Here is a 27,696-nt window from a genome sequence, read left to right as displayed (position 1 = left end):
GGTTGGTTTTCTTTTGGCGGTGGTGTAATTCTGGGCAGTATGAAAGGGTCTGTGTCTCACGGTAATACGGTAAAGAATCCATGTGGACTCAAGCAATGCAGTCACTCGTTTGATTTGTACCCAAAGTGCCGTCTCCGAGCCAGATTTCCACGTTGGCCAGGCGTCAGGCTGCAGACCTGGCCCATTGCTCCCGGAACCTCTTGCTCTAGAACCATGAGTGAGATTTTTTTTTCCCCCTTTTTATCCTGCCTGCCTGTTCACGTTTAATTTGTTCTTAGCCATGTGCAGTGGGTTAACATTTCATCAGGGTGGATTAAGATGGAATTGACATTAAAGCAGTCTTTTTCTATTTTCCTCCTGTCATTTTTAGGCCATCAGGGGCAGGGGGCGGGGGCCCCTTTAGGGCAGGAGGAGGGGGTGCGGGGCGGGGGAGGGCAGTGCTCCTCCCAAAAGTGAGGACGAGGGAGATAAGCCCGAGCCGCGGGGTGAAAATAATTCCCAGTTGCAGGTCGGGGGCCTGGATGGAGCCCGCAGTCGGCTTCATCAGTCTGATGAGATGTCACATGGAACAAAAGCTTTAGGGGTTTTATTTAGCTCCTAATCCGCACGCTGAGAGAGCCGAGGTCCATGTGAGCACACCGGCCGGGAGGGGGGCGGCCGGGCTGGATGCAGCCTCCTTTCTGGCCTGAGCCGTAGGAATAGACCTCTGGTGCTACCTTTGGAGAGTGAGGCAAAAGTTACTGTGAGTGTTGTGTTTTGTCTACTAAGGTTTCGGAGGATTAATAATTCAGGCCGTACTTTGAAATAGAAAACCCAGTTGGTTGTTCTGCTGTCTCGGAAGGGTTAGAATCCAGCCAGGTCTGGTTTTGATGTATGTAATTGAAGATTTATAAAGAAAGGCTTCCTCTTCGGCCTCGGCCGCAGTCATTTTTTTTCCGATGCCGGTTCCCAGCAGGCATATAAATATTGGTCGATCTCAGAGCTGGGATGCTGCCGGGTGGTACGCGGGCCCCTGGGAGATCGCCGAGCCTCCGGGGAGGAGAAACTCATTGACGGACGGAGGCGGAGAGGGCCCTTGGCACGAGCGGCTGCACCCTGGGCTGCAGGATGTCTCCATGCCCGGGGCCGCCGAGCCCGGCCTCTACCGGGAAGCCTTCTACGACGCGGTGGCCGGAAGGAAGAGCTCCGTTCCCGACTTGGCCCTTTATGACAGCAGACAGGCGGTGATGTCGGCTCGCGGAGCCCTGCTGCCGCGGGATTACTGCAGTGACCCGGCCGCAGCCCCCCAGGCGCCCAGAGAGCCCCGGCACCACCACGACCTGGGAGTCGGCCGGCTGCTGCCAGGTTACGGAGCCCCGGGCAGCAGGATGACCTGGGAGCCAGTGCCAGGCCAGGTCCCCGCCCTGCAGGACTCTGGTCCCAGCTACCGGGATCCCGGAGGTAAAATGGTCCCTCCGGGGCAGCGATCGCAGAGCCAGGCGCCATCACCCGCAAGGTACACTGGGGAGCCGGGGGATGGCAGGTATGCGGCAGAGGCACCCATCTACCCTGCCAGCCAGGTCTACAACGACGTGGGCGAAAGGCCTATGGATTCTGCCCCTGCCAGGCAGGTGGCCCCCACGTGCCTGGTCGTGGACCCCAGTGCCGTTGCTGCCTCCGAGGTGGCCACGGGGACAGTTCCGGGCACCCTGAACCGAGGCTACGGGCCTGCCCGGGAAAGCGCCCACCCCAGGATGGCTTACGAGGATGGCGAGGCTGACCTGTCCGCCTTCCGGGGACCTGGCGGTGGGAAGAGGAGTGTGATGCCTGAGTTTCTGGCCCTCTTGCGGGCGGAGGGCGTGGCGGAGGCCACACTGGTGGCCCTGCTGCAGCAGGGCTTCGACTCCCCAGCTGTCCTGGCCACGATGGAGGACACGGATGTCAAGTGTGTGGCGCCCAACCTGGGCCAGGCCCGCGTCCTGAGCCGCCTGGCCAGCAGCTGCCGGACGGAGATGCAGCTGCGCCGGCAGGGCCGCGGGGGCCCCCTGCCCCGGACACGCTCCAGCAGCTTCAGCCACCGAGGCGAGCTGCACGGTGACCTGCCTGCTCTGGGTGCCTCGGCCCTGCAGCCCCCGCCGGTGGGTCCCCTGCAGGCAGCGTCTCCCCGGGCAGGAGACCACGCTCGCCGGCCCGCCAGCGCGCCGTCCCAGCATCTCCTAGAGACGACAGCTACCTACTCTGCCCCTGGTGTGGGCGCCCAGGCCCCCCACTTTCCCCCCAACTCTGGGTACAGCTCTCCCACCCCTTGCGCCCTCACAGCGCGGCTGGGCCCTGCGTACCCCCCGCAGGCCGGGGTGGCCTTGACCAACCCGGGCCCCAGGACAGCCTACTCCACGGCGTACACGGTGCCCATGGAACTGCTGAAGCGGGAGTGCAGGGTGGCCGCGTCCCCCCTGCCCAGCCCTCACGGCAGCCCCCAGCTCCTGCGGAAGCCCGGCGTCCCCGTGGAGCCCTCCACCCTGCCACCGGCCAGCCAGAGCCTCCACACGCCTCACCCGCCCTACCAGAAGGTGGCCCGGCGGACGGGGGCCCCTATCATCGTGTCCACCATGCTCACACCGGAACCAAGTAATGCCCTTTCCTTGCTGGGGACCTCGAGGGCCATTGGGGGCGGAGGTTTGAACACGGGGCAGGTGGTTGTTGCTCTCTGGACAAGCCCGGGGAGACCAGGTCCACTCCCTGACGGGCTCTCAGGCGCGCACACACACACACACACACACACACACACACACACACCCAAACAGCACTGCGACCAGCGAGCCAGCTGACAAGGCTTCTCTTGGGTGAGACGGGTTTGCAGTCCAGGTGCACCCACTGGCATGGCATTGCCTCCCCAGCCTCTAGGAGCTCAGGTTGATTTGTGCTTTTCCCTTGATGGTGAGGATGGCGAGGAAACACAGCTGTGTGGAGGCAGAAACCCCCAAACCATTCAGAACAGGGTGAAGCCGTCAGCTCACAGGGGTGGCGTTTTCTGCAGTTCCCATTCAGTGGCTTTGGAAGAGGCAGGGTGTTTCTCCAGGGCTTCCCTTAGATCGTGCGGCGTTCAAGGGCATTAGAGCAAGGGACGCACCTCCGCAGCATCAGAGGTAGGAGTTATCACTGCGGAGTCAGAACGGGTGTGCTTCCAGACTTGTGTGTTCAACAAAGCAAGATGTTGAAATCCCTTAGAACTCCCTGTTTCAAAAACAGACTCAGCCTCGCAGATTGGAAAACACAGTTGGGAATTCTGCTTACTGCTCGGAACGAAAGTATTTCCAAGTTGAGCGGAGAGAGAACGATCCTAGCTGGTTCTCTTTAAAACATGAAACAAGTGTGACCAAATGCATGTGTTTCCCGGGGCATTTGTCTCAAGTTCCAGGTGGACATCCTCTGAGCCACACTTAGGAATTTTTGTTTCTATTCTAGAGTCTTTACTGGCCATTTTAGCTGTAAACCAGCTTTCTTCCTGTCCTCCCCTTGTCTTCCCAACATAATTTAGAAAACGAAATCCTTTTTCAATGAATGCTTCTTTTCTGAATAACTAACATTATAGGATAGAGGTAGTAAGATGAAAATTGGGGGTGAAAATGAGATGTGCCTTTTTGAAAGTACCTGTATGTAGCTGTGGGTGGGTCTGGGAGCCTGATCCCGCCTTATGTTTATCTGTTATGTTGGTGGAGCTGGTGGTGATTTGGCTATTAATAGGCTGATGGCTGTTGTTGCTTTATGAGGTGCCCCCACCTACGTTTTTTTGTTTTGTTTTGTTTTGTTTTTCTTATTTCTAAAGGGACATTGGACTGGCTGGATTTTCCTGTTATCTCTCACTGTAGAGTCTGGTTTCGTCTCCTGTATGGATTTTTTTTTTTTTTTTAAACCCTTATCATAAAATTTATTTGACTTTTTTTTTTTTAAATCAGTGTGTGACAGGCAAAAAGTCAGATAATGTTTCCCAGGGCCCATGCCTTCCCCCTCACAGTCAAACATTCTTTCTTTGCAACCAACTAATTTGCATGGCGATGACATTTGTTGCTTCAGTAATTTCATCTGATAATGGCCGGGCTTGCAAAGCGGATCTGAAAACATATTCCTTAATTATGTGTTGCTAAGCAACGGGAGGGTTTGGTCATAATCACAGAAAGATTATCTCCCCGCTGAAGTCCTGGAAAGGTTTTGCTGAAGGAGGACCTGTTAAATTGCCTTATTTTCTTCTTTTTCTGTTGATTTTGCACTGCCTCCTAACAGAAACAGTCACTGTTATTTGGATATGGGGTGAGGGATCTCATTTAAGTTGTTTGGAGTGTGATTTTGTTAACACGCGGTTTTGCAGACCAGGGGATATTGATTTTTGTTTCATTTGCATGGCAGCAAGCCAGTGCCCAGAAGTCTGCCAGCAAATAAATTTCGCTGTCAGATGATCTATCCCATAGCAGTGGTGCCTCTCATTCCTTCTCGTGTGTCCTTATAGCCCTCCCCGAAAGCAGTGCGGCAGGGACCAGCAGGGTGGGAGCTTTGAGCCGCTATAAATGGCATTTTGTGTGGCAGGCTTCATGAAGTCAGGAGCCAGATTGAGATCTGCTGGCACCCGAAGTCTCCCTCCGGGCCGTGGCTCTGCTCCCGAGAGGATAACATTTACGGCTGCAGAAAGCCCCGAAGACCTCAGGTCTAGGAACCTGAAGCTCACGGGGGCAGCCCCTCCGCCTGGGCTTCTGAGCTGAGCTGAAATGGGGGAGGCGATCCTTAAATCCAGATGGAGCCGCCTGGGTCGTTTGCCGCACAACCAGCACGAATAAATCTCTATTCAGGTCTTCCCTCTAACTCCCTCTGATCTGGAGGGGGCGGATGCTGGCAAGTGGACCCTCCCTTTGGGGGGCGATCTGCGCGCGTTTGCAGGGGTGTGTGTAGATTTGTACGTGCTTGGTTTTGTTTTTGTGTGCTTTGGATCTTTGCATTTTTTTGACTCTTACACATTTTTCAAGGTGACTTTCTATTTACAGTTATGACAAGACATTGGCTCTCTGTCCCCTGCGTTGTACGAAGCATCCCCGAGTGGGTGTTTTCATTGATAATTTGCTTTTCTCTGCCCCCGAACTGCCTGCCTCATCTTGGTTGCTGCCTTTGTTGGTGTAAATAACAGGCTCCCGTTTGCTAGTCTGTGGACGGGGCAGTGGAGGGTGACCAGGTGAGGCGAGGCCCCAGGACAGCCCCCAGCCCCCGAGCCCTGGGATTAGTCGGACCCCATGTCAGACCCGCGTGAGTGTCGGCGCCTGGTGGGTCTCCTGCCGTTTACACACTGACCTGCTTGACTGCGGCACAAGCTTCGGAACCTTCTGGCCGTGGCTGGAACCCAGCGATGTCTCCCCCACCCCCACCCCACTCACTGCTCACGTGGTGTCAACCACGGCCAAGGATTTGCTGTCACCCTCGGCCTCAGTGTGACGGGTGCAGCGTGTAAACAGCAGCTCTGCAGCCATCTTCACCGTGTCGCCGTCCCCAAACACAGCAGCACGCAGAGGCTGCAGGGGCTCAGCCAGGAGCAGACCCCGCACACGCGCGCTCAGAGCTCCTGCTGGGAGATGCGCAGCCCCAGCCCACTTTCAGTTTCCTTCCAGGCATTTTTCTGGATGCAACTCGATCGATGAGGTGCATTTGTGACCCCTTCTAGTTGCTGGGGCACTGCCCAAAGTCCCTTCAGGACAGGACCGGGGCGGTTGGGGGTCTGCAGTGGCAGAGGCTGGTTGTGTGACTGTGCTAGCTGTCACCAGACCTGGTCACTTTGTGGCAGTGTTTGATGTGGTGCTGACATCCCAGGTCTCCTGGAGAGGAAGTCACATCAGCATCAGATGGGGGATTGTTCCCATCGGGCCCTCGCCCGCCTGGGGCCTCCTCACGTGTCCTTGCCTTTGTGCATGGAGATCTCTGCTGGGGCGGTGGCTCCAGACCATTCCCTGGTTTTGAGGGTGATAACCCCCGCAACTGCCAGCCTGGAGGAGGTCACCGAGAGGCCGCAAAGATACCGTCCCACCAAACCGGTTGATCACATCCGCTCCCCACCCCCAACGCAGAGCCAGCCCAAAGAGGGTGAGGTCGGCCAGCCCCCGCCCTGTCACATGTAGGAGCTGGGTGTGGGGACGGTGCCCCCGAGCTGGCCCTGCAGAGCAGCAAGATGGTGAAGCAGCTCTTCCACCGAAGAGCCTCGTGTTGTCAGGATCCTGCAGGCTGTGCAGGGCCGGGACCCCCACCGGGGCTGCTGTGCAGGACCGGGTCCCTGAGTACAGACCGCTGGCTGGGTAGGGCAGGCCTGAGCTCGGCCAGTTCCCTCAGCATCGTTCTGGGCCTGGGGGGAGATGTTTGGCCCCCAGCCTGGTCTTCAAGTGCATCTCCTCTGCCTGCGCCTCCCCCCGCCCCAGTTAATACAGTTAACTGAGGTTAAGGACAGTCGCTTGCTGTGAAACAAGGGTCAGGATAGGGACACGATGGGGGAGCCTGCAAGGCCTCGGAAAAGCACCCCCCCAGGAGCCTTTTACACCAGCTGGGAAGGATGATTGCAGAGCTCAAACTCCGGGGTGACCGTCAAACTGCAAACGGGGCGGGGGGGGTTGGGCAGGGTGTGGCTGCTGCCTGAGCCAGTGCGGGGTGGTTGTGTGCGTGAGACATGCAGCCCACAAAGGCAGGTAAGGGCTGGCTGTGACTCTGGGGCGTCTCCCAGGCTTTTCTTGTAGAGTGACATGTCCGCCACCACTGAGAATCCCAGCCTCGTGGGGCTGGAAGGGGAGCCAGCGAGGCCCAGCTGGCAGGTCTCCTCTCTGGCCAGGTCCCTTCTCTCCCAGTCTCCCTTCCCGCTGGAGCCCCAAGGGGGAACCTGCACTCCCGAGATGCTGGCAGGTGGGGAGGCCCTTCCAAATAAAGCACCTGGAACAAGCCCAAGGTCAGCAGAGGGGACGGCCTCCGGGGTTGCGTGCGTACTTGGTTGGCCTTTGGGGCTGGCCACGTGCGTGGGGTTGGAGTCGACAGCGCTCTCTGGCTCACGGTCCCTCCTCCTCGGGTGCCCCTTCGGCTGGGCCTTCAGTGACACCAGTGCTTTTGTCCTTTGTCATTGTTTCTTGGCCACTTCTCAGGCCGGACTCTGGGCTGAGACCCGGCTTCTCCTGCAGCCCCCTGGCCCTCAGAACTGCCTCCTCTGACCCTGGGGACTTGGTCCTTCTGGGCCCGGAGGGCAGCATTAAGGGGAGCAGGGTCCACGCTGGGGCATAGGTCGCACCGCCAGGCCTGGGTCATCGACAACCCTTTCGCAGAACTGGGCATCCGGCCGTTCCTGTCAAGCCCCCTCTGCTTGGCGTCCCACCCCCACCCTGAGAGCGTTCACTCCCGCTCTCGGGGGCGCGTGTCGTGGGATGAGGGGTGTAGTCTCCGAGGACTTGGTCTGAACCCCCCGTTCTCTGCCTCGTAGGCTGGAAGGCCCCCAGCCCTTGCTGGTGAAATGGCCTCCTGGTACCTGCAGGGCTCTGAGGGCAGTGAGAGTTTTCTGCCCGATGTCGTCTGCGACACAGAAGCCCGTTCATGAAGTTGCTCCTTGCTGTGTTTTTCCACAAGTCTGTTTAAAGGAACTGATTCCTGTTCTCACGGGGGTAGATGAGCCCTGCCCCAGCTGCTGTCACTAGACCCTCTTGGTGTGGCCTGAGCGGCCCCATGATGCCCAGCACAGGCTGGCCCTGCCTGCTTATCTCTCGTTGGGCATCGTCTCCAGGTTTAAAAAGTGGCTCCACGCAGGAGCGAGGCCTTGGAAAGCTGCCTGTTGGACACGGCTTTGGTCTTTTAGATAATAGTTTTGTGTATTAGTATCTCTTCCCAAACTCCTCCCCCAGGGATGGTTCACTCTGAAATCTGTGAAAGGGGTGGCAGTCTGGTCCATGGCACAGGCCAGGTTTTCCAGCAAGTTCTACAGAGTGGGAGGCACAAGTGCATGAGCCTAGTCTACAGACAAGACCAGGCAAGGCCAACAGATGCCTTTACCTGGTTGCTCTCTCCCGTGACCCTTGCTTTTGGGTGTCCGGCCAAGACTCCGCGCTGGGCTTCTTGCACTTGAACTCTCCTGGGTGGACCTAGGTGGGCCTTGGGCCCAGGAAGCAAACCCCGGGGTCCGCGCCGGCTTCCCGTATCCGGTCCTTGATGTGCAGATACGTCTCCCTTCCTGTGGTTGTCTTTTCATGTCCTTCGTATTGTCCGTGAGGCTCGCAAGCTTTGACTTTGATGATGCCATTTTCTTTTCCCCCCTCTCTGGTTGCTTGTGGATTTGGTGTCCTCATTCAAGGTCTTGAAGATTTGTGCCTGCTTTCTTCCTGAGGCTTTTGTAGTGTCAGCTCTTCCACTTTTGAAGCTGGAGTGAGGTGGGGTTCCCACCGCATCATCCTTGTTGTGCCAGCACCGTTTGCTTTGTTTTCAGGGAGCTGAGCTGGGTGAGGTTGGGTCTCACTTAGTAACAATTTTTTCCAAGAGAAAAACCAACAGAAATTAAACATCGAAGATTCTCAGGTGTTTGGAACCTATTTCCTGTGCCCAAGGTTGTATGAGGTTGCCCAAGGTTGTATGAAATATTCCAAAGATATTTCACAGGTTTCTGGCTACTGCATGGGATTTTATGAAAGGGAAACAGTGTTTAATCTGTAACTGATTAGCCCACGTTAGCAACTCAGCACTGAAATGTAATGAAGTGAAATGCACTGCTGTAGGGTGTGTTTACCCCATCTGAGGCTCACTTAGACAAAGAACTTTCTTAGTTGTTTTTCTTGTAAAGGAGAAACCACAAAGACTGTTCACTTCACCTGCTCCCTCCTGCTCGGGGAACGGGAAGGTACCAGGCAGTGAAATCGATCCACCGTGGTGCCCAGCAGAGGAATGATAAACAGCCGTTGCCATTGTTCGGGGAGCACAGAAGCCAAAGCTGTAAACACTCGTCCCCACGGAGAGGGCGGGCCGCGTGTTCTCTGAGCACCGTTGAGAATTGATCCCAGAAGGGAGAATGGCCCAGTTCCTCCTTTAAACGTGGGAGCGCTTGGTGAGGGAACTCCAGTGCCGCGTGTCTACCAGTCACAGGCCTCTGCGCCGTGCTCCTGGCTATGGTTCCCGTATGCCCCCTGCAAGTGTGGGAAGTGCTGGGGGGGCCCGTGGGAAATGGGGCCTCTCCCAAGACGGACTTGAAAGGGTCACGTCGCCCCCTGCAGGGCTCGCGGGGGAGCCAGCCTCGAGGGAATCCAGCACTTATCCAGCCCAGTAGATACTTGTAAATGTCACTCTTGGACCAGGAATCGCCGTCCAAATTTGCAGGAAGAATCTCAGGATTCCCCCTTTGAAGGCAACAAATCCGAGGCTCCGAGAGGTTAGCCGTCTTCCCCTGGTCACACAGCAGGGCAGGGACTCAACCCAGCCTGTCTGACTCCAGACTTGGGCCCAGTCGCTGTGTCAGGATAAACCACCAAGCACAGCACAGCGCTGTAGACAGCATGGGAAGCTCAGCAGTGGTGGGAAGTCGGGGAGGGGGGCCCATGCTGGAGGCCGAGGTCAGTGTCAGCGGGAGGAGTCCCAGGGTGCTCCGAGGCTCCCTTCCCTGAGTGTGATAGTGGGGAGATGGGCACACGCATCCCCAGAGAGCCCTGGGGACCACATCACGAGGGCCGGCCCAGCCTTTGCACATGGATGGGGAGCCTGGGTGGCATCCAGGGCACCCAAAGGGCTGTGCGTGGGTCCGTGCTGCTCTACCTCAGAGCCAGTCCCGATTGCTCTGCACAGTGCTGCTTTCCAAGAGTCAAGGGAATTAATTCTTCTGGGTGATTAAATGGAATGCAAACTGTTCTTTGGTCTTAAGAGGATTTACGCCTGAGTGTCAGGAAGGGCTCCAGCACACACAAGGGCAAAATCGAGTAGATGGAAAAGTACCTGTGGGAAACGAAGCAAGGTGACCAGGGCCAGAGCGCAGGGAGCGTGCCCTGCAGTCCTGTGCACCAGGGCGGGTGAGAATTTCACTCGGAGCTTCCTGGCAACCAAAGTAAAGTGGGAAATGAGATCCCTTGCAAGATTTACATTGTGCCTAAGATGGGACCAGGGAACCCATTGCTCCAAAAAACAGCTTACGGAGCAGTCGCAAGCGGCATTTCTCTTGCCCTTGAGCACACATCCAAAGACTCAGCATCAGCTCTAGATTTGCAGTGTTCCCTCTGCAGGGTATCTCAACCTGAACTTTCGCTTTCACAGGCTCCAGGTGCTGTGACAACTTCCTGCATCTCATCTAGAAACTTTGTTAACATTTTTACTAGGGCCTCATTCTGTCCAAGTTGCTAAATCAGCTCACAGGCGCTGGTTTGGGGCCCGGCCAGGCTGCTTCTGCAGCTAACAGCTGACTTCCTCCCCGGGTGTCTGCCACTTCCGCAGTCCGGCCCCCGGTGGGCATGGCCAAGTCTGTGGGGAAGTGGAAGGGGCTCTGCCTGGCGGGTTGGATGTTCTCACCAGCAGCCCGTCCCCTTCCCCCTCCACCCACAGTGCTTAAAGCTGACCTCCCAGCCTAACCAACTTCCCTGCTGGGGAGTTTTCTATTAGATGCTTTTTATTCGAAGGAATAAATATGACTTTGTGATGGGTTCTCGTGTCTTCCTGTGAACTGGGCTTTGAGCCTGGATCGCTTTAGAAGTCGTTAGAGTTTAAGAAAAAGTTACAGAGGAAAAGAGCAGGGCGGGGACATCCGACCAGCTGTGGGGCTTGGGAAAATTAGCTTCCTGGCTTCTCTCGGGCCTGAGGGCAGCACGCTTGGCCTCAGCCCACTGGACAGCAGGCCTGTTAGAGGGTCCTTAAGAATCACTCGGTCTTTAAGGGTCCCATGAAAAAGGAAGTGAGCTGAAAGCGTTGGCCTTTTTCTGTCTCCATCCCGGCCTTAGCGGCTGCCATACTAAGAAGCAGGGCAGTTTTTGAGTTTTAGGGGTCCTTGGCCCAGGCAATTTGGTTAGAAGAATAAGCCTGGACCCGCCAGGCTCTTCCAGGGCCCCTTAGGGAGGAGGCCGTGTCACCTGTTCCTCAGGGGCGCTGGTGGAGTTGAGGTTGGCTCATTGACAGGAGGGCTCCGGGCGCCAAGCGTGCAGGGCTAGGCCTGCTCTCCATGTGACACGTCAGCTGTGGCCCCAGGAGGACCTTGGCCAGGCAGGCCTGCAGAGCCGGGGTCATACTGCTGCTGTGCTTTGGAAGGACAGCCCTTCCAGGCACCAAAAGAGTGGGGTATCCTTGGCCTGGTTGGGAACCCCTCTTAGGGTTTTCCTGGCCCTGCTCTGTCCGATGGTGTGAAGGCCACCTACTGGGTGCCAGGCTCGCCTGGAAGAGGGGTCAGGGCATGTGATTCATGCTGGGTTGACTGCGGCCTCCCTGGGTCCCGCCGAGGCCTGCCTGCCCTGCGAGAGCCAGTCACGCACCCATGGCACCCAGGCCAGCACGTGGTCGAGCAGCCCCTGCCTCTGCCAGACTCCTGGCCTCAGTTCATTCCTTTCTCATCTTTATTTTACTTTATTTTTCTCAAACATCCCCTTCTGTTGTTGCCATGGTACATTTTTAGAACTTGAGAAATATTCCAACGAAATATCCCATGCCTCCACTGGCAGGCCCCCCACCGTGGGCAGGGCCTCCCTGGATGCCTCCAAGGCTCAGCCCCATCACGCCAGGGGGAGACCATGGCTCTGGGCTGCTCGGCCTCCCTGCAGGGTGCGGGTCTCTGCACCCCCGCCACCCAGGGAAGGAGAACAGACTTGGTGCACCTTGCATGCGGCCCTTGGGTTTGCTGTTGGGTTTTGTGTTAAGAGAACCCATGATTGCTCCCCATTCTGGGATGTTTCTCGGGACGGCAAAAAGCAATTCAGAGAGGAGACCCGACCTGGGGGGTCAGAGATGGCTTCCTACTGCGATGCCCTGTCATCCGCGCCATGAACAAGCTGAGTGTTGAGCGAGTCTCTGCACAGTGACAGAGAGAGGTCCAAGGAGCTGGTCTCTGGCTAGGCTCTGTCTGCAGGTGTAGCTAGATGGCCCGGCGGCACCTGTGCCTAAGTGCGTGGGACGTCCCCCTCGGCGAAGCCCTGGAAACAGACAGATGGCACCTGGGAAACTCCCTCCGTATGTCTAGGAGGATCCTGGCACTCTGCCATCAGAGGGGGTGGGTCCCAGGCCCGGGGTGGCCTTGTGGCTCTGTTGCTGTCAGGTTGCACAGTGGATCCCCAGGGTGACGTGGTTGTCGCCATGAGGCCCCGGGGTTGAGGCCGAGCCACTGGTGGGAGACAGATCTGGGTTTGAGTCTGGCTGCATCATATTCACTCCGCCACCTTGGTCAAGCTCCTCTCACCTTGGCCTCTGCTTCCTCGTGGGTGATACAGCAGCAATCAGGGTTCAAACACGACAGTGCCGGAGGACGGCCCAGCCCAGCAGCCTTTCGAAACAGGACTGGTTTGATCTCTTCGTCCTGGCACTGACCATACAAGGCTTTGCCTGCTCACCGTGCCGCAGCTGCCCAAACCTGGGCTTCCATGTGTGGCTCACCTGTGGCCCGTCGGTGATTTTATTGATGCAGTAAAAGTCAATTGAGGAAAAATGTCCAAGCGCAGCAGTGCCAGCCGCGGGACTTACAACTTGGGAAGCTGGTGTTTCCAGCTTCCAGGCAGGTCACTGTGAGGTCCAGGCCGATTCCCGTGGAGGAGGGACCCCGGGCTGCAGGCTGCTGTTGCCATAACCTTTCTGCAGGTAAATCTTAGCCGAGGTTGGCCTCTCGTTGAGCTCCAGAGCAATTCAGGATTTGGAAAGCCGGGCCCTTGAGTTCAGAACCTCAGGGTTCTGGGGCGTGAGCTGGAACCAGAGGTGGCAGCTGCCACTTCAGGGTAGAGCAGGCCCCAGATGCCCACAGCTGAGCCCTTGGCCAGTCTCGGGCTCCTGCTGTGGAACCGCCAGCCGGGGGCCGGGAACGACAGGGTGAGCCCCAGCTTTGGGTCATCGCCCGCACAGAATGCAGAGACGCAATGGTGAGGTCCCCAGGGCCCTGTCCGCAAGTGTCCTGGGAGCCCCCTTTTGTCCTTGAGACGTTCATGCTTTATTAGCGGTGGTCTCAGGTGAGGTCCTGGAAGTCAGCTCTTGGGGGAACTGCCACAAGGAAGAAGCATGTGGGGGAGGCACAGGCCCCTGGGGGTCGTATGACCCTGGCCATCCCCAGCAACAGTAAGAGACCGGCCCCAGGGAATTCCATCAGAGCCCTGAGCTGGAAAGCCGGTGTAGGAAAGCAGGCAGGGCAGCGGTCCAGCCTCACCTGGGGTGGAAAGCCAGTGGGTCCTTACACCTGGGCATCCGCTATTCCCCAAGCCCCGAGTCTGCAGCCCTCGCACCCTGGCCACGTCCTCCCTCTGGTGCTGCAGGGCTACCACGGGGGCTGGATCTGGGGGGGACATACAGACCCGGTGTCACCAAAGGCAGAAGCAGAACCACGTGTCTTCAGCTGCTTCGAGACGTGCTCCTTGGCAGCGTGTTTGCTGCTCTTCCACACTCCGGTGGGTCATTCTGGCCCAGTCACATGGTCTGAGTGGGTAGGGTTGGACCTGCCCCAGCGGAAAGCAGCAGCTTTCTAGACAGAACATCGGATGCTTCTTCAGGGCAAAGGGAACACAGGAGGCTCCCTTGGGACGAGTGAGAGTGCCTGAGCCCAGCCGCTAAAGACCAGGAGCCAGCCTGGAGAGGGTGCGCCCAGCAGCAGCAGGGCTGGGGCGTCTGGCCCTGCAAACAGCCCGCGTGGCCGGCGTGTGAGTGTCTAGGCGGATGATTTTACACGAGTGATCAGTGGTTCTGGGCTTTGTTTTAAAGTTCGGTTGGATAAAGGAAAATGCTGCTTTTCTCCATTCACATTCCCCGGGGTGGTGTGGACACTGCAGGCTGGGCTGTCGGATGGTTCCCTTTGGTTTCTCCAACAAAGGAGCCGGTGAAAGTGACAGCAAATGCTTGTCTTTCTGGAGGTGCCGAGGTAGTATCTTGTTGTTGTCGTTGTTGTGTTGTTTAATTAGATGATGTGCTTTCTTCACGTGAGACCTCTGCTTCCACTGCAGGAGATCCTTGCACACCCACGTGTGCGCACACACCTGCCGGGTTAGCACTGGTCACTCGGCAGGTCTTAGGTGGAGAGGCTCCTGTGAAGCTCCTCCTCGGCCAGCTCTCTGTCCAGCGGATCCCTGAGCTAGAAGGGAGACGCCTGAGAGCGCTCGCGGGGGGCGGGTGACTCATTAAGGGCATGTTCTATTTACAAGCTAATCTACGTGTCGAGGCGCCGTCTCTGGACCGAGCCTCAGCTGACTTTGCAGAGACCGCCAAAAATCAGTGCTGAGGAGTGGCTTAAATCCAGCCCCCCCCCCCCGCCCCCATGGAGCCCACCCAGCTTTCTGGGGGCCCCCCCTTTGTGCGGGTCACCTTCGAGAGCCCAGCTCTGGGTGCTCAGAGGGTCTGAGGAGGCCAGATTTCCTCCACACTGAGGTTTTTTTCTTAACAGCGTTACTGAGCTGTAACTCAGCCTGTGCTGTTCACCTCTCCGTGCGGTGGTTATCAGGCTGTTCGTGGACCTGACTTTGGAGACAAACAGCCTTCAGGGTGCCAGGGGTCCTGTGTGTGCTGGGCTTTCTCCCTGCCTGGCTGTGCCCCCCATCACTGCACCACCTGTGGGCAGTGCCGCTCACCCAGGGCGCCGTCTAGAAGAGTCCAGGGACACCCCAGCTGCACACCCTGGTCTGCTCCTGACTGGGGCCTTTGCATCCTTCCCCAGGGGACGCCCTACCCCCCCCTCCCCCCGCTTCTTCCCCTGCTCACGGGAAGTGCTGTGACATGGGGGGCGTTGACTTTCACCTTCTTCACCTGTTCCTTGAGGCAGGTGGGCACCCTTGGGTGTGGCCGGCAGATGTCAGCTAGCCTTGCAGGGTGACAGTGGGATCAGCAGCAACTCTGAGCACAACAGTGCTGGGATCAATTAGTGATGCCTGCCACGAGCACGAAAGGAGATAAGCGGTTGTGTGTTTGCTTTCCTGGTCCAGGTTTGCATTACTTTCGCCTCTTCTTCTGCCCTGAACACCCTAAGGATCATAATGGCCATTCGTCCAGTTCTTAATGGCCATCGAATTTCGAGGTGTTCACGATCTGGACAGGCTGACTTCCACGTCTTGGCTCTGATTGAAACCGACTTCATGTTCCTGATTTTCCAATACCTCAAGGAAAGCGGTTTCTTCCATAAGTCAAATTCCCTGTGTGTTTTGAGCTCCCTGTGGGAGCAGCCACACCTGGCTCACTTTGGGTCCCTGTGAGAACCAGGCTGGGCTCTCACATGTCGGAGCCTGGAGGTGAGGGGTTGGGAAGCAGTGAGGACAGGTCGGGCAGTGAGGACTTTGGCCTCAGCCTGCCGCGCGAGTGAGCAGCCGGAAGCCAGTGTGCTGGCCGTCCTCTGAGTCACTGCTCTTGCCTTCTGCCCCAGGAAGCACGCTGTAGTTTTCTCTAGCAACACGTAAAGCCAGAAAGCACTCTTGGTCCTCAGCCCCCAGGCTGCGGGTGCACCTCTCCTTGGTCATTGCCTCTGTCCAGAATCCTGGGCCAGCGAGAAAGGGCTCGCTTCCCCTCCTGCTGGCCAGGACTCAGGGGACTGCGGTGCGGGGCACGGGGGGGTGGGGGGTGATAGCAAAACAAGACGTGAAAAGAGAGGCCACCTGAGAAAAATCGGTTCTCCGCCATGTGGGGCGAAGATGTCTCTCTACACGAGTGGGTTGTCCCCGTCAAACCGCTGCCTGGTGACATCCCAGCCTGGCCGGGACGCGTGGGAAGGAAGTGAACCCAGCTCCCTTGGCCTGGGAGAGCTGCCCGGGGACACCTCAGAGAAAAGCAAGTTTGCCAGCTGAAGAGGCACTGTGGGGACAAAGGTGACTCCCTTTTTTTCCTTTTTTTTTTAACCTTAAAATAGTGCCACACTGAGCAGTCTGTGTCTTTATTCCAAATCATTGCCTGGCAGCTGCTCTGCCCGCTCTCCTTCATCTGCTCCTGTGTCTTCCCGTGAAGGGCGAGGGGTCCTCTGGGCAGTGGGCACCTGCCAGGGCGTCCAGGACAGTCGCTGTCTTCACTCCCTTTCCAGAACTGCTTGCTGGATTAATTCCAGCCAGTTGAGAACAGTTTTTATAAGGTTACAACACAAGGGAGGTATTCCCCCCACCCCCACCCCTGGCCTTACCCGAGGCTCCACAGCCTCCCTTTCTAGGTGGGATCCTCTCCCCCACCCCGCAGACAAGCAAGCGCCCTGGGGGGATGAGTGGACCCCACAACACAGCCAAGTTTGCGAGTTTGGAGCCAAGTCTCAGATAGGGGCTCATTGACTCCCCAGGGTCAGCGTCGGATTCCTGAGGTCGGTCACGAGTTGCAGCTCTAGGTCGTGGAGATGCAAGCCTGTGAAATATGCCGCTTATCAGACCCTGCTCGGACTGTGTCTGGCCTCCTGGGGAGCGGGACTGTTGAGCTCAGCCAGTAAAGACGGGGCCGAGCTGGGCTGCAGGAAGTGGTCTTTAACTGGGGAGCCTCTGCGCTCAAGGGGAGGCTGGTCTTCGGGGGTGGGAGACAGGATCAGACATGGTCCAGGCCTCTGGCTCTTGGGTGTCTGAAGTATCTCATCCCTGCCCACTGCAGGCCTCTGGGCTTTCTGTGGCTGTGGCATCGTGTCCCCTCCCCTGGCCTTGGCCACCTGCACCTGAGGGTGGGAGTACACCTGCTGCCACCTCCCTTCTAGGCCGCCCTGCAGGTCCTGGGAGCCGAGGACCCATTTGAGTGGTTGCCTCAGAGCCTTGTGCTAAGGGTGCAGGGCAGTGTGTCTGCTCTCGGGTCGTCCTAAGGCCCGCACAGGTCTCCCGTCTCTGGACCTTTCCAAGCACTCATTTGGGTGTCAGCCATCGAGATGGTTGGTGCCGCCCAGCTGGGTCCCACCTGCAGGGCTCTTCTCTGACCCCCCCGAGCAGCAATGAAGATCTGGGGGTGGGCTTGGTCTGCCTGGAAGGACCTTTCCCCTCTGGGGCAGCCCCCCTGTGCTTGTAACTACCAGGTGGGCGGGAAGGTGGCGTCCACATGTGATGCCGTGATCCTGAGATCGTGGCCAGCCCCGCGTGGGTGTTTGGAGGCTGCACATGGTCGCGATTGGCCAACGGCAAACCCGCAGGCCGTGTCACCAGAGGCCGGAGCAGCCCCAAAGAAGAGGTCTGGTGCTGTGATCCAGTAAGGTGGCCCCAGGGCTGGGTGACCAGAAAGTCACCCTCCCTTTCCACCTGGGAATTCATGAGGCCTTTGGGACTTGGCAGCCCCTGGACCACTGGCCGCTCTTAACAAAACTCCAGCAACTCAGCCTGGTTTCTCCTTTGTTTTCCACGGGGTGTCTCATTTCACAACTATCTGTGTGAACAACGGCAGCTCTAAGCATTGCCAGGCCCCGGGCAGACGTCAGAGCTGCCCTGCTTGGGCGAGCCTGAAACGAGCAAGTCATTGACACCAGGGGCGTCGGCTGCGCTTTCTGCGCTGGGAAGTGAATGCCGGACAAGTTGTCAAACGTGATGCACGGATACGGTTTCTGTGATTCGCCCAGATGCGCAGGAATTATCCTGAGATGGGCAGAGCGAGTTCCTCGGTGGGAAGGGGCATGGTGGACGGGGAAGCGTCTTTTGACCCCAGGGCCACCAGGACCCTCCAGCCCTCAGCAGCAGGGGTGTCCTTGGGCTCTGCTGGGTCCTTGTGCCGTGTGAAGTGGCTCTAATTCCCTCCTCGGCTTTTGTCTCTTTGACTGTTTGTTATAAGCGGGCAGAGAAGCAACACTGATTTTTGTCAGCCTTGGAGCTCGCAGGGTTTGAACAGTGTCTAGAAGTTGGTAGCCTAGCTTTTGATCACAAACCCGTTTTTAGGGAATTCTCATTAGACACTGTGCTTTGCAAATGTCCCCTGAATTCCCCTGACCTTAGAGGAAATAGGGCAACTCCCTCCAGCCTTGGGACCAGCCCCCGAGTTTGATGCCCTGTTTTCCAGAGTCCTTTAAGGGGTTATTTGGCATCTGAATCTGTCTGTACAGCTCTTAGTCCATGATGTGTCGTTTCTATGCTAATAACACTAAAAATTGTTCAAATGGTCAGAGGCCTTGAAGGGTGTGTCAGTTAATGTGAGTGAAATTACGAAGTCGCATTGCAGCTTCATCTTCCTGGCACTTCCTGGGGGTCTCCTGGGAATTTATACCTCCAGCAAGACGGTAGTAGGGACAGAGGGTGCTGGTGGCTTGAAATTAACTGGATTCCAAGGTGTGCGGGTGGACGAGTCCCTGCTGGGACTGAGGGAGCATGCATATATAGTATGGCCCCTTTTGTTATAGAAGCAAACCTTTGCAGTGATTGGGCTAAGCTGTCTCATCCTCAGTGCTGGGGGTCTCCTTTGGCCCCCCTTAGAGCCTGGTCCTCAGTGCCCTACACTGTGGTCCCCAGACCTCATACAGAACACCTGTGAATCTCGGCCACACCCACCACCCACCCAGCTGGCCCCACGGAGCATCCTTCTCCAGCCTGAGCACCTCTGAGCTTCATGATCCCTGCTGCGTCTCCATCTCCTGCCTTGGCATAGAGAGCTTGCAGCCAGCAGCCAAGCCTGGGGGCCCAGGAAGCCCGCGGGTCTCATGGACCCGGGTCTTAGCTGCGCTCTGCCTGTCCAGCCCAAAGGAGGGCAGCGGGTGGGGTTCACCCAGGAGGAAGGCTGTCCGAGCCAGGGAGGGGGGCAATCGCTAGGCAACCCGGAGTTTGTTTCCCAGGTAACAGGATGCACGCGTTGGTGCTGTCAGTGGACATGTTGTGGTGACAACCCCTCGGCCTCTCCAGATGCCTGCCTTGTGTCCACTGTTGTTTCCCTGGGCGGTTGCTTTTTAATTAACACCTCAGATTTCTAGTCATAACCGTGAACTTGGCAAACATTGTCGGATCGACCCTCCCGCCAGCACCCCCGGGGTGAAGTCGGGGTGTGCCCCTGCAGGAGGGACAGCCTGGGCCAAGTGAGCGCATCTGGCCACATCTGCGGTCCTGGAGGAGCCCACCCTTGGGCTTGGTAGTGGGTGTGTGGAGGGAGAAAGAAGCTGGCGAAAGAGAATGGGGCCTTTGGGGGCGGCCTGTCACCCTTAACTGGGCAGAAAGGGCAGAAGTAGGAGCTTCCGTGTCCATCCTGAGCTGGCAGGGGCTGCCCGCCCTTCCGCTGCTTCTCCAGTGAAGCTGCCAGCCTCCGCCTCCCTTTCTGTCCCCCCACCCCCATTGTGGGGGAGCAGGGAGACGGTACAGGACTCCATGTCCTCCACGAAGTCACTGCTCCCCCCCTTGTCTGCAGGGTCTCCTGGGGTGCTGTCTGAAGACGTCACTCCAGCCTTTGGGGGAACCTTCTTCTCATTGGCACATAACACCTTGACCTCTCCTGGGCCTGTCAGTTGGGCAAAGACTGGGTACTAGCCAGGGGCTGGCCAGCGCCCCCAACAAACAGGCTCAGTGCCCTGCTGCCCCCTGCTGTGTGGGTTGAGAGCGGGTGAGGAGGTGGGGTGGGGGACCCCTCTTCCCACTCAGGACAGATGGAGTTGGGGCTCAGCCTCACTTGGATGCCCCGCTTTGGGGATCCAGGCCCCTCAGCAGGCTGGGAGTTCGGCCGCCACTCCAGGGCTGGGAGGGACCTCGATCACTTGCAAGTCGCAGCCCGGAGGTGGCCTGCTCTCCCCACAGCCTGTTCTTCTTCGTCCAGGACAAAAGCCTTTGCTCTGCTCTGAGTTCAAAGCGACGATTCTCCCCGGGGCTCAGCCGTGGCCTGGGAGCTCTGTCCAGGGCAGCGGTCCCCCACTATGTGCAGAGCTAATGGGGACGTGGCCACAGCTCCAGGCCGGGGTCGGGGGTGGGGGTGGGGGTCCCTCTCTCAGCATCTGTCTCAAGTGTGCAGTTGACCGGGCCGTGAGCCCTGGTGGCCAAAGAGGGGCCTTGCCCAGTGGCTGGTCAGCCCCGCCTGGTCAGGGAGCCCTTTCTGGGCCCAAGGTGAAGGCCCCACAGGTGAGCTGCCGCTTTGGCCTCCAGGAGCCGGCCCAGGCCCGGTGGCCACCGTGGCTGCCGGAGGAGACGGGTAGATTGTATGCGGGAGGAAGGAACAAAGCGTGCCGCGCCGCACCCTCGCGCCCTCGCACCCTCGCACCGGGCTTATCTGAACACCTGCCGACCGCAGGTGCCGGGAATGCTCTCTTGTTCTAACCTGTGACCTCTGATTGATGAGAAAACGGGAGTTGCCCTGGCCTGGCCGCCTGGGTGCTGCAGTCTCTATTGAAGCCCAGGGCTGCGTCTCACATGCCCAGGGTGAGTCGTGGTACCTCAGCGTTGGGGCTGAAAGCAGTGACCTTCCAGTGGGAATTTGAAGGGAACGGCTTTGTGGGAGAGGAGGAAGTGCCTGGGCGTGTGCTGCCCCCTGGGCTGGTGTGTGTGCCCTCTTGGTGGGTCCGCATATCAGACAGAGGACAGACCTGCCTCCCTCGTTCTCACCGCTGGAGAATCTATGCTTGGTTAGGCAGCATGTAGAGAGCCCCCCCTTACACACTCACACACACTCTGTCTCACACACACACACTGCCCTGGGCCCCACACCTGTGGGGTGGGACATCCTTGTCTCAGACAGAAGGTCTGGTTGGTGGTCTAGGTAGCTGACGAGAAGCGTGCTCTGTGGTCTGTTGAGAAATTTCTGTTTGGTCTTTTTATTGTTGGTCACCCTGCGGCATATGGAGTTCCCGGACCAGGGATGAGATCCAAGCCACTGTCCCTACCTAAGCCACAGGTGAGGCCACACCAGATCCTTAACCCACTGTGCTGCGCTGGGGATCAAACCTGGGTCCCAGCGCCCCAAAGACACTGCTGATCCCATTGTGCCACAGCGGGAACTCTGCATTTGGTCTTTTCAGTCTCACACACACTCACTCACACCCACACCCACACCTTCTCCACCACCAGCTTCCTCTGCTCACCTGGCCCAGGGCCTGTGAGCTGTCCCCAGGGCTCTTGTTTCCTTGTGATGGGGCCCCAAAGCTCCCCCAGGATTCTGGCACCGTAGCGTTTCCGTCTTGTTTCATTTTAGCCCCTCAGGCTAGTTTGGAAGAGTGATGGTGCCCGTGGGGACAGGGTAGGCCCCGCAGAGGGACCTCGATGAAGAGCCTGCTCCACCCGGGCGGAGGTGGGGAGCTGTGGGCCAGGCCCCCCGCCCCATGTGCCCCAAAGGTCTCTGGGCCTTGGTCGTCCAGGGGCAGACAAGCAGCTGCCACACTGTCCCTGGCGCCAGGGGCAGTTGTGTGCTTGACCCAGTTCCAGGCCCATGTGGCCTGTGTGTGGTCCAGCGTGGAGGCCTCACAGGTGGCACCTTAGCTCCTGTGTCAGATGAGCTGCACACATGTTCCCTTGGCTGGTCCCCGAATCCTCCCCAGTGGGAGCGTGTGGCTGGGGGGTGGGGGGACTTCCCTGGGGCCCTCTGCAGGTCGGGGAGACCTGGCCCTCCGGGGGGTGGAACAGGCTACTGCACACCCACCACCTCCTTCCCTCTCCCAGGCATCCGCCCCCAGATCATGAACGGCCCCCTGCACCCCCGGCCCCTGGTGGCGCTGCTCGACGGCAGAGACTGCACCGTGGAGATGCCGATCCTGAAGGACCTGGCCACCGTGGCCTTCTGTGACGCGCAGTCCACGCAGGAGATCCACGAGAAGGTGGGCCGCCTCCCCAGGCCTGGTCCCCCCAGGTCGGGTGGCAGCAGCTGGCATTCAGCAAGCATGTGCTCGGCGCCATCCCTGCCCTAACGGGGCCCTCCTCTTTCCACCCTCCTGTCTCTGCTGCCCAGTCCCTCTCTGGCCTTAGGCCTCCTGACCACGTCCCCCCCGCCCCCCATTCCCCTCGCATCCCCCAGAGTCACCAGCAGGCCCCCAGAGCACGGCCATGGGCTGCTCACCGGGGGCGGGGGGGACTGTCCCCCCCCAGACCGACATCCCAGCTGGCGGGCTTCCCGCAGGCCTCCTCTTCTGGGTGTTTAAGGGCAGTGGGGCCTCCAACGGTGCTCTGCTCGTCTCGTGCCAGGTTTTGAACGAGGCTGTAGGCGCGATGATGTACCACACCATCACCCTCACCAGGGAGGACCTGGAGAAGTTCAAGGCGCTGAGAGTGATCGTGCGGATAGGCAGCGGCTACGACAACGTCGACATCAAGGCTGCGGGCGAGCTCGGTAAGCGCCTGACGGCCGCCGGCCAAGTCAGGGCTCCGTGGGGCAGAGCGGACTCGAAACCGAGCATGCAGCGCCTGCTCCTGGTTGGAGGAAGGTGGCTGGTTTCAGAGGACACCTGGCCAGGCACACCTGTGAGGACACAGGTAGAATTGTCCCGCTGGGTTCGGAGTCCCCGCCTTGGTGCCTCTGGGGCCGGGCCGGGCTGTCCCCTCATGGGGGGACCCTTCCCTGCAGAGGGCGTGGTGTGGGCAGCCATACATCCCGCCAAAACCCGTCAACCTGAAATTGTGCTGGGTAGGGAGTCTGGGGGCCGGGGAGGCCCTGTTCCTGGGTCTCCTCCCCAAGGGCTGCGTCCACGGGGGACCCTTCCTGGGTCAGCACCCATGCATGCAGGTCGGCCACCGCCCAGCCCTTGCCATTTGGAGGTTCCAGAGAGACTCACAGGCAGCAGGTAGTCGCGCAAAGGCAGGGCCCCCGGCTGCACCCTGAGAAAGGACCTCGACATGGTGGCCTCCTTGTTCCAGAACCTGGTGTGGCCTCTGAGTGTTGGAGCATTTGCAGAGGCTCAAGGGGCCAGGCCTGGGCTGCCCTGCTGTCTTCGGAGGGGCCAGGAACATCCTTCCAGACAAGCCCCTCCCTGGTCGCCACCCTTGCTTGTTTTGAAATGTGCCAGCCTGGCCCCTGGTGTATGGGGCTGTGATCTGCCGTGAGGCTGGTAAGAGCACCTCAGAATGGTCAGGAACCGAGGCCCCCACCCCAGTCAGCCTCTCAGCCCCCACAGAGCCATTGCTCCAGAGCCAGGCTTGGTGTATTCAGCACTTTGCATGGTCAGCTCAGCATCATACACTGAGCACCTGTTAGCATGTGATGTGACGGATGGTTCTGGCCACAGACACCTGCTGGCTGCCTTTAAAGCCAAGGGAACCCCAGTGGGCATCAGATCCAATCACCGAAGCCCCAGCCTGGGGCTTTGTGAGCGTTGGGGGTCTTGCTTTTTAGCAGGTAGTTCCCCTACCTGTATTGAGGCCACACCCACCCACAGGAACCACAGGGTAGGGGTGGCCCTTGTCCCGCGGGTTCTTCCCCTCCCCCGTCCTAGAAGTGGGGGGCCGTGCAGCACCTGGCTCAGAAGATTGACCTTGGCTTCTCTGGGTTCTCTCTGTTCTCCATCACCTCGGCTCCCTTGGGGCTCCTTTGACCCTTTACGAGAGGAGAAGGGGTCTCACGGGATGCCAGATTCGTGAGAGCGTCTGGGGAAGCACGGCTTCCCGCCCCCGGCCTTGGCCTCCAGCCGCGGCGTCACCCTGAGCCCCTCTCTGGCACCGCAGAGAAGCTTGGGAGGCTGGGAGGAAGCATGTCGAACATAAACTGAAATTTTCCATTTTTCCCTGGCACCCAGAAGAATGTTTTTGTTTGAACACAAATGTCCTTTGTGCTCTTGATACAGCTGAAATCTCAAGTTCGAGCAGCCGCAGAGATTGTGGCTTGACGCCCCAGGGGCTCTCCCATCCGTTCCGTCACACCACCCAGCTCCCAGCGTCTGTGGCGTCTGGCCTCCTTGCTGGGACCGGCCACCGCTCCCTGGGGTGGGGGCTTCCTGTCTCTGCAGGCGCAGGAGCTGCCGCCTGGGCTGGGCCGGGTGGAGGCGGTCACGGTCCTGGAGCCACGGCAGGGCCCGAGATTTTGCAAGATGAAAACGGCGAGTCCGCAGCGGCCTTTTCATTGACCCTGGTCCAACCTGATAAGGGAGCTGTTAGGGAGACATCGCCGGGCCATTTGGAAGGGCGGTTTGCAAAGGTGTTGTCTGCAGAAGGGAAACGGGCCTCTGTCCCGCTGGGTCCTTTGTCTCCGAGTGCCCTTCACGGCTCGCTGGGTCATCTGACCTGTAATGAGGACAGGAGAGCAGGTGGCTCGGGTCTCTGTCCCTCCTGTCGAAGTCTGGGCCCACCTGTGTGTTCCTGGGAGGGCAGCTCCCCTCCAGCGCGCCCCGGAGCCCATTTCTTAAGCCTGCAGGGCACAGGCCCCTCGCCTCCAGCCCTGACAGGTTTGGCGAGATGCTTCCCATTCAGAGGAGGGCTCGCGGCCACTGGCCACATGCGAGGACAGCCCCTGGGCAATAGAGGGGTTTCCTCTGCCCCCCAGGGTCCAGGAAGAAGCAGCAGAGGGTAAAGGGTACTGGGAGAGCCAGAGCCCATAACCCGGAGCGGAGCCTTTCGGCACGTTCATTTACCTGGTGTTCAGAAGGCATTAGGGCAAAGAGCTCAGGATCGCCGGCGGAAAAGCAGCTCAGCTCCTGGGCTGGGACCTCGGGGTCCACGGAGGCCGCTGCCAGCAGCCTGTCCCGGCAGCTTTAGGAGGGTCACCCTGGGGCTGTGGAGGATGCGGTAGGAGGAGGGTGGCTGAGGCTACCGAGCTTCAGCCACTGGGGCAGGAGGTCCCGGGGGGCCCAGCAGCACCACCCCCCAGTCCCAGGGATGCCACAAACCAGTGTGTCCGCACTCCCAGACCTTGGCCCGGGGCTCTCCTCGCAGGCACTGAAGCCAAGGAGCCGAGTTTCAGAGTTCTGGAGTGAAGGCGGAGGGCTGGTCCCTGCTGGGCTGCAGCACTGCGTCCCCTTGCGTGGACCCCACCCTAGCAGGGCGCAGCCCGTGCCCTGGGCCCAGGCCGCTGGCTGTACCTGCCAGAGTTCCTGCTTGGTTGTATCCAATGAAGTGGGTGACTTCCAGCTCATGGAAAGTGTGTCAGCCTGCATCTCGCCCCCTGGCGGGTGCCTGTGACCAGATACAGTCCTGGGCACCTGGTTGCTCTCTCTGGGGGCTTTCTGTCCTCCTGAGAGGTCACTGAGGCCCTGGGCCTCAGGGCAGACCTTGTGGGAGGGTACACAGCTGCTAGAATAGAAGGCGGTGCTACATGCAGTTGCTCCTGTTCCCTGTCCAGCGGCGTTGCAGTGCGGCCTTACAGGTGGCCCAGTCCTGTGTCTCTTGGGTCCCAAACTTCCGATGAAGAGGGAGCCTTTTCAGCTGGGCCAACATGCTGCCTGGGCACCTGTGTCCCTCCTGGAAAGCTGCAGGTCCTGGTCCTGGCCCTGGCCCTGGCAGAGGGGCTGGGTCTAGGCCTGCCACGCAGCGGGGAGCAGCTGTCCCCAGCCTGAACCTCCATGTGCCTGTGCAAACCCCCCCCCCCCCCCCAGAACTTACAGATCTTCACTTTCTTCCCCCAAACCCTCTCCCCCAAGGAAGGTCGATGCCCAGGTCTTGCCTGCCTGCGCCCTCCGGCTGTTCTCCCAGCAGCCCGCCCGCCCTGTCCCCGTCTCCCCCGTCCTGGCCTCCGTCTCTTTTCCTCACGCAGAATGTGAGGGCTTGTTTCCCCAGCTGCTCTCAGCCCTGAAAGCCTTTTTTTTTTTTTTGCTTTTTAGGGCCGCACCTACAGCATATGGAGGTTCCCAGGCTAGGGATCAAATCAGAGCCATAGCTGCCAGCCTACACCACACACAGCAACACCAAATCCGAGCCGCGTCTGCTACCTACACCACAGCTCACGGCTACGCCAGATCCTTAACGCACTGAGCGAGGGCAGGGGTGGAACCCTCGTCCTCATGGTTCCTAGTTTCATGGATTCTTTTCCTCTTTGCCACGACAGGATCTCCCCTGAAAGCTTTTTTTTTTTTTTTTTTTTTTTGAAGGGGAAAACAATAGCTTTATTGCTTTGCCAGGCAAAGGGGGGCCACAGCAGGCTAATTTTTTTTTTTTGAGGGAAAGCTCTTTCAAAATGCAGGGCGGACACCTGTCTGCTCTGTTTTCCTTCTGCCAGAGTGACGAGGGTCTGTCAAACTCCTGTGGGGCTGGATTCAGACTCCGGCTCCACCCTGTCCCAACCCATGGGCCTTGAAGATGTCAGTTCCTAATTTTTCTGTCTCGCCCTTTTAAAAAAAACAAATAATAACATGTTCATTGCATTAGACTCTTAAAATACCGTAGGGCGTTTCCACTGAGGCACAGCAGGTTAAGGATCCGGTGTTAACTCTGCAACAACAACGCAGGTTCGATTCCCGACCTGGCACAGTGGGTTAAGGATCCAGCATTGCCACAGCTGCCACCCAGGTTGCAGCTGCAGCTCAAATTCCATCCCTGACTTGGAAACTTCCACATGCTGCAGGTGTGGCCATAACATTTAAAAAAAAAAAAGGAACAAAAATCTTGTCTCCATTACCCGATCCTAGAGCTTGTATCCCAAGGAACCTTGGTTTTCTGGACTCCATGGGTTGTCTGGGGGGTGGGGATGGGGGGCTTTGTGCTGGCTTCCTGGCCCCGCATATGGATGGTGGGCAGGGCTGGGAGTGAGCCATGCCCTGCACAGAAGTCCTCCTGGGAATGGCTGTGGGGGGGTGGCCCCTAAGCACCCGAGCCAGAGGGTCTGTGTCCTCCAGGTGACAAGCAGGCCTCAAAGACCCCGACCTGCCCCGAGCCACACACATACACGGTGGCCGAGCAGGCCAAGTCTGTGGCCTCTGTTGCTCAAGCTGGGCAGCCCTGGAGCCTCCTGCCAGAGCTCGAGATGCCCATCGCAGGGCCGTGCCGTCTCTTCCAGGCATCGCCGTGTGCAACATCCCCTCTGCGGCCGTGGAGGAGACGGCCGACTCCACCATCTGCCACATCCTCAACCTGTACCGGCGGAACACGTGGCTGTACCAGGCGCTGCGGGAAGGCACGCGGGTCCAGAGCGTCGAGCAGATCCGGGAGGTTGCCTCGGGAGCAGCCCGCATCCGCGGGGAGACGCTGGGCCTCATCGGCTTTGGTACGTGTGGCTGCTCCGGCCCCCTCTGCCCACACCTCGGGGGCTGCCGCCGGGACCCTCCAGGGAGGCTGGCCCGGCCCTGGCAGCAGTGCCTGTGGGAGGAGCTCTCTTGGGCCTGAGGGCTTTGGCTGCCCACTGAGCTGCCTGGGCTGGGAGGTCAGACTGATCTGGACGCCAATCAGAAGTAAGATCTGGGCTGCTTCTGGAAGAGCGGGTCTGGCGTGGCTGGTCAGGGAGGATGTGGCAGGAGCCTGTGCTCAGGAAAGGGCCATGCCCGCTGACTGCCCCAGCAGAGGGTGAGGGGCAGGGGCTGGCGGGCAGCTTACCCAAGGCTGTTGGCAGCAGGTGGGGGGGCTAAATCCCAACGGGAGGAGCCTTCCTTGTTGCTGAATATCAGCCCCACCACTTACTCGCTCTGTGACCTTGAAGGAAATACTCGACCTCTGCCTCGGTTTCCCAGGCTGTAAATTGGGACTGAGTGTACACAGTGGCTGCCCCTTCGGACCCAAAGGCTTGGGGAGCACATGGGGGTGGGTGGTGACTTCAGGGCCCTGCACGATGCCACTCAGCCCTTAGCTCAGA

At 58.9% G+C, this 27,696-nt stretch overlaps 1 protein-coding gene across 7 annotated transcripts in view; it reads left to right on the top strand.

Moving 5' to 3' along the window:
* The window catches only part of CTBP2 (C-terminal binding protein 2), a 159,264-nt gene that overhangs the window by 124,079 nt on the left and 7,489 nt on the right, over window positions 1-27,696 (top strand). For 6 of the 7 annotated variants that reach the window (XM_021073631.2, XM_021073627.2, XM_084995832.1 and 3 more), the window contains 3 exons: window positions 21,657-21,811; window positions 22,176-22,320; window positions 26,908-27,114. In XM_021073631.2, the coding sequence (XP_020929290.1) occupies window positions 21,657-21,811; window positions 22,176-22,320; window positions 26,908-27,114 (507 nt within the window). Of the gene's footprint in view, window positions 1-506; window positions 2,608-21,656; window positions 21,812-22,175; window positions 22,321-26,907; window positions 27,115-27,696 lie in introns of those variants that run through there. The other variant, XM_013983857.3, reaches the window with a different exon arrangement.

This window comes from Sus scrofa, chromosome 14 (genome assembly GCF_054392235.1).
Source record: "Sus scrofa isolate SSC_HxYL_T2T_F1_AM1 chromosome 14, Sscrofa_HxYL_maternal_Yorkshire_Landrace_v2.0, whole genome shotgun sequence".
Taxonomy (NCBI): domain Eukaryota; kingdom Metazoa; phylum Chordata; class Mammalia; order Artiodactyla; family Suidae; genus Sus; species Sus scrofa.
This window is presented reverse-complemented; position numbering and strand designations above follow the sequence as displayed.